General features: G+C 46.5%; 1 protein-coding gene across 1 annotated transcript; it reads right to left on the bottom strand.

Moving 5' to 3' along the window:
- Nucleotides 1-257: 257 nt before the first annotated feature.
- On the bottom strand, nt 258-2,641 carry LOC129238003 (alkaline phosphatase). Its single transcript, XM_054873030.1, has 4 exons — nt 2,428-2,641; nt 1,932-2,272; nt 1,283-1,810; nt 258-1,214 (listed from the first exon to the last, which is right to left on the bottom strand). Exons 1-4 carry the CDS (start codon nt 2,498-2,500, stop codon nt 492-494), a joined length of 1,665 nt encoding a protein of 554 aa, XP_054729005.1. The 5' UTR covers nt 2,501-2,641; the 3' UTR covers nt 258-491.
- Between the last annotated feature and the right edge of the window lie 528 nt (nt 2,642-3,169).

Below are 3,169 nucleotides of genomic sequence, written 5' to 3'. Positions count from 1 at the left end.
ACGAAAATGGTTTTTATGAGGATATTTTTCTAGGCAGAAATACACATTTGGAGGTCCGCTATTAGAATTTTATTTTAATTCATGTTCGTCGGCGATTCTAACCTTCACACTCCCGAATGGTAGTCACGCACCAACCCATTCGGGTACGCCGGCCAACGAAAGTTTTGAAGCAGTTATTATTCCCACGTGTTCCTGTTCCCATGTTTAGTAACAACCTATCAACGCCCTCCAACTTATATAATACGGCACTGAAAGGCCGATTTAAATTGTCCAATGGGAGGCACCACTTTTATGCGTGGTGCTCCTCATAGATTATGTATTTGGTTGCTTATTTTTTAAGTACATGATTTCCTGAATTTGACTATGCATCATCCCCTACATATGTATGTATGTGTATATAAATACAATAAATAAACTAAATGGTAATGAATATTGTAGCAAATCTAACGCATTAGGTGCTTCCTTCCCAACCCCCTTTCTACCGTCGCCATTCAATCTCTCGCTTTTAGCACTCCATCTGTACACGCCGTTCTTCTCACGCTTGTGTCACTCTGCAAACACGCCGCGTAGGCAATCGCATGTGGCAAGAAGTTTTGCTCGTAGTTACCGGTGAAGAGATGCGCAAAGGGACCGCTCGCAAACACGCCTACATCGTCGCCACCATGCGTTTCCGATTCCAGTGGCACCATCGAAGGGAACTGATAGTCTTTGTTCTTCATGTCGATTTTGTGCAGATTCTTACGTTTAATGGCACCATTCGCCCTGAGCACATTGTATTCGAAACCAGGACCATTGGCATAACTGAGTGTGGCATAGGGCAGATGATCATCACCCAGCTGGCCGTTATTAACGCCAATAATATCATTCTTCCGTGATGAGTAGCCAGCAACGGACATAGTGTGCGAATGATCGGACGTAACGACGGTGAGTGTATTGCGCTCGTCGGTGCGTGAGCGTGCCAAAGTGATGGCCTTATCGAATTCGGCCGTCTCGTCGAGCGCTTTCATGGCGAGCGTGTCATGATGTGCGTGATCAATGCGACCGCCTTCAACGAATAGGAAGAAACCGCGACCGTTGCTTTGACGTTCCAAAATGTCCAATGCGACTGAAGTCATCTCGGCGAGTGAGGGCGTTTGTGTGGCGTCGGCATCGAGATGGAAGGGCAAGTGATTGGCGCCAAAAAGACCCATGACGCGCGAGGTAGAAGCTGGTAGCTGTAGAGAGAAAAAGTGCTTGATAAGTAATTTGTTACTGTTGAAGTTGCGTTTGCTAGTGTACTCACATTCAGCAGCTCGCTACGCGTCTGCACATACTTTGCCGTATTACCATGCATGCCCTGCCATTCCTTAATCAAATTGCGGCCATCCAACCTCTGACCCAATTCGCCTTCTAATTCGCGCTCGGTGTTCGGTAGAAAGTGTTTACGGCCGCCACCCAAAATAACATTCAATTTACGACCTACGTCACCTTGCACCAGTTGAGCGGCGATATCGGTGCACACAAGCGGATCGCCGTTATCGGATAACACCTCCGCATCATTCTCCCAATTACGATTGGCAATATGTGCGTAAACGCCAGCTGGGGAGGCGTGTGTTACTGACGTGGTGGTAACCAGGCCAGTTGCCATGCCGTGTTGTTGTGCCCATGCGGCTATAGAAATGACGTGATGTTGACTGTTGTTTTGACCTAGACAATCATTCGGCTCGATGGCAGCGGATACACCTATTGTGCCGTAGTTGGTTTTAACACCACCCAGATAAGCGGTGGCGGTGCAAGCAGAGTCGGCGACCTGGGTATTGGTGCAGTAGGTCTGTAATGGAAAGAGTAGTGTGAGCATTTGGGAAATTTTAATGAAGGTATGAGTGAAAAAGTGAGTTGAGTGTGCTCACTTAAATTTATATGAAAAAAGATAACGCTGTGACGAAGCCTACCTTACTGAGACCCACATAGGGGAAACGCTCGAAGCTGTATTGCCTTTCCTCGCCGCCTAAATAGACGCGCCCAGCTGTCAAGGTTGGTATGGACATGCCATCGCCGAGGAAGAATATAATATTTTTTGCAAGATTCATATTTAGTTTTGACTTCTCGGCAATCTGCTTTTCCAGTATATTCTGTGCAATTGAATTCCAGTAATGCGAATATTCTTCTTCCGTTATGGGTGCATCAAAGTTAATAATTGGCATGGAGCGTTTCTGCATGGAGTGAGAAGGCGCAGCGGCCTTGAAATTAAATATCGGATGCATGTGGCGCTCGCTAGGCTCGTGATGAATGGCTGTATGAAAGGAAAAAGAGAGAACAATTGAACTCGGTTAAAGCACAATAAAAAAAAAAACTTGAATGCATGTTGCAAGGAAAGCCTTCAACAACGTTGCATATCTATGAACTCAAGCAGCGTCCAGGCTGAAAAAAGTACAGTCTCGCACTTACCATAACCTTGCGTCCGATATACAGCGAATTGCCACACTAATAACAATAGAATAGATACGCGTAAACAACACATTTTAAAGGCTTTGTTTTCTGCTTGTGTTAGTGGCCCGAACTATACAGTCTATACGAAAGTCGCTGATCTCCGTCAACGTCTCCTGCGATCCTTTTTGAATTTAGCAAACTAACGCTTTGCTAGTGTACTAAGCAGCTCGCTTTGCTTACAGTTTCGGCACTCACTGATTGAACGCCTCCGCCAACGGTGGTACTTATAGTGCTATTGCCGCAAATCTCGTAATAGAGATTCGGGCGGCCGGTCGGTCGCTTATCAGTCACAATGCCGCACTCGGGATGAGTCCAGTGGATTGCCTGTGATCTTGCTGGCCAATGTGCGCTGTTTGCGTACCGAGTGCGTTGAAAAACAGGCGAGCGTTGATAAACAGACGAAGTCGCACTGATGTACATACACACATACATAAATATATGTATGTTTGTGTGTAAATGCATGGACGCGCTTGTTTTTCCATTGTTGGACAAATTGGGCAAAGGCGGCTGTTGTTGTTACTAGTGCCGCACGTTTTTTGTTTTTTCTCTGTTTTGCCTAAACTCGCCGGACGCTTGTCAATAATTTGTGTGCGCGTATGCGTGTGTGTGAGGAGTGCTACCCTGGCAGGAGGCCCGTCACACATACGCAAGCATTTCGAGTGCGCTAATCAGCAGCCTGCCTGTTCACGTGGCGCAGCTG

This window comes from Anastrepha obliqua, chromosome 2 (assembly GCF_027943255.1).
Source record: "Anastrepha obliqua isolate idAnaObli1 chromosome 2, idAnaObli1_1.0, whole genome shotgun sequence".
Classification (NCBI taxonomy): domain Eukaryota; kingdom Metazoa; phylum Arthropoda; class Insecta; order Diptera; family Tephritidae; genus Anastrepha; species Anastrepha obliqua.
This window is presented reverse-complemented; position numbering and strand designations above follow the sequence as displayed.

Bases quoted from the DNA above. Each gene is read 5' to 3' on its own strand.
- LOC129238003 (XM_054873030.1), bottom strand. From the start codon at position 2,500: ATGTGTTGTTTACGCGTATCTATTCTATTGTTATTAGTGTGGCAATTC. The intron at 1,811-1,931 runs GTAGGCTTCGTC...TTTCCATTACAG, and splicing joins CCTATGTGGGTCTCAGTAAG to ACCTACTGCACCAATACCCA. The intron at 1,215-1,282 runs GTGAGTACACTA...TTCTCTCTACAG, and splicing joins CGCGTAGCGAGCTGCTGAAT to CTACCAGCTTCTACCTCGCG.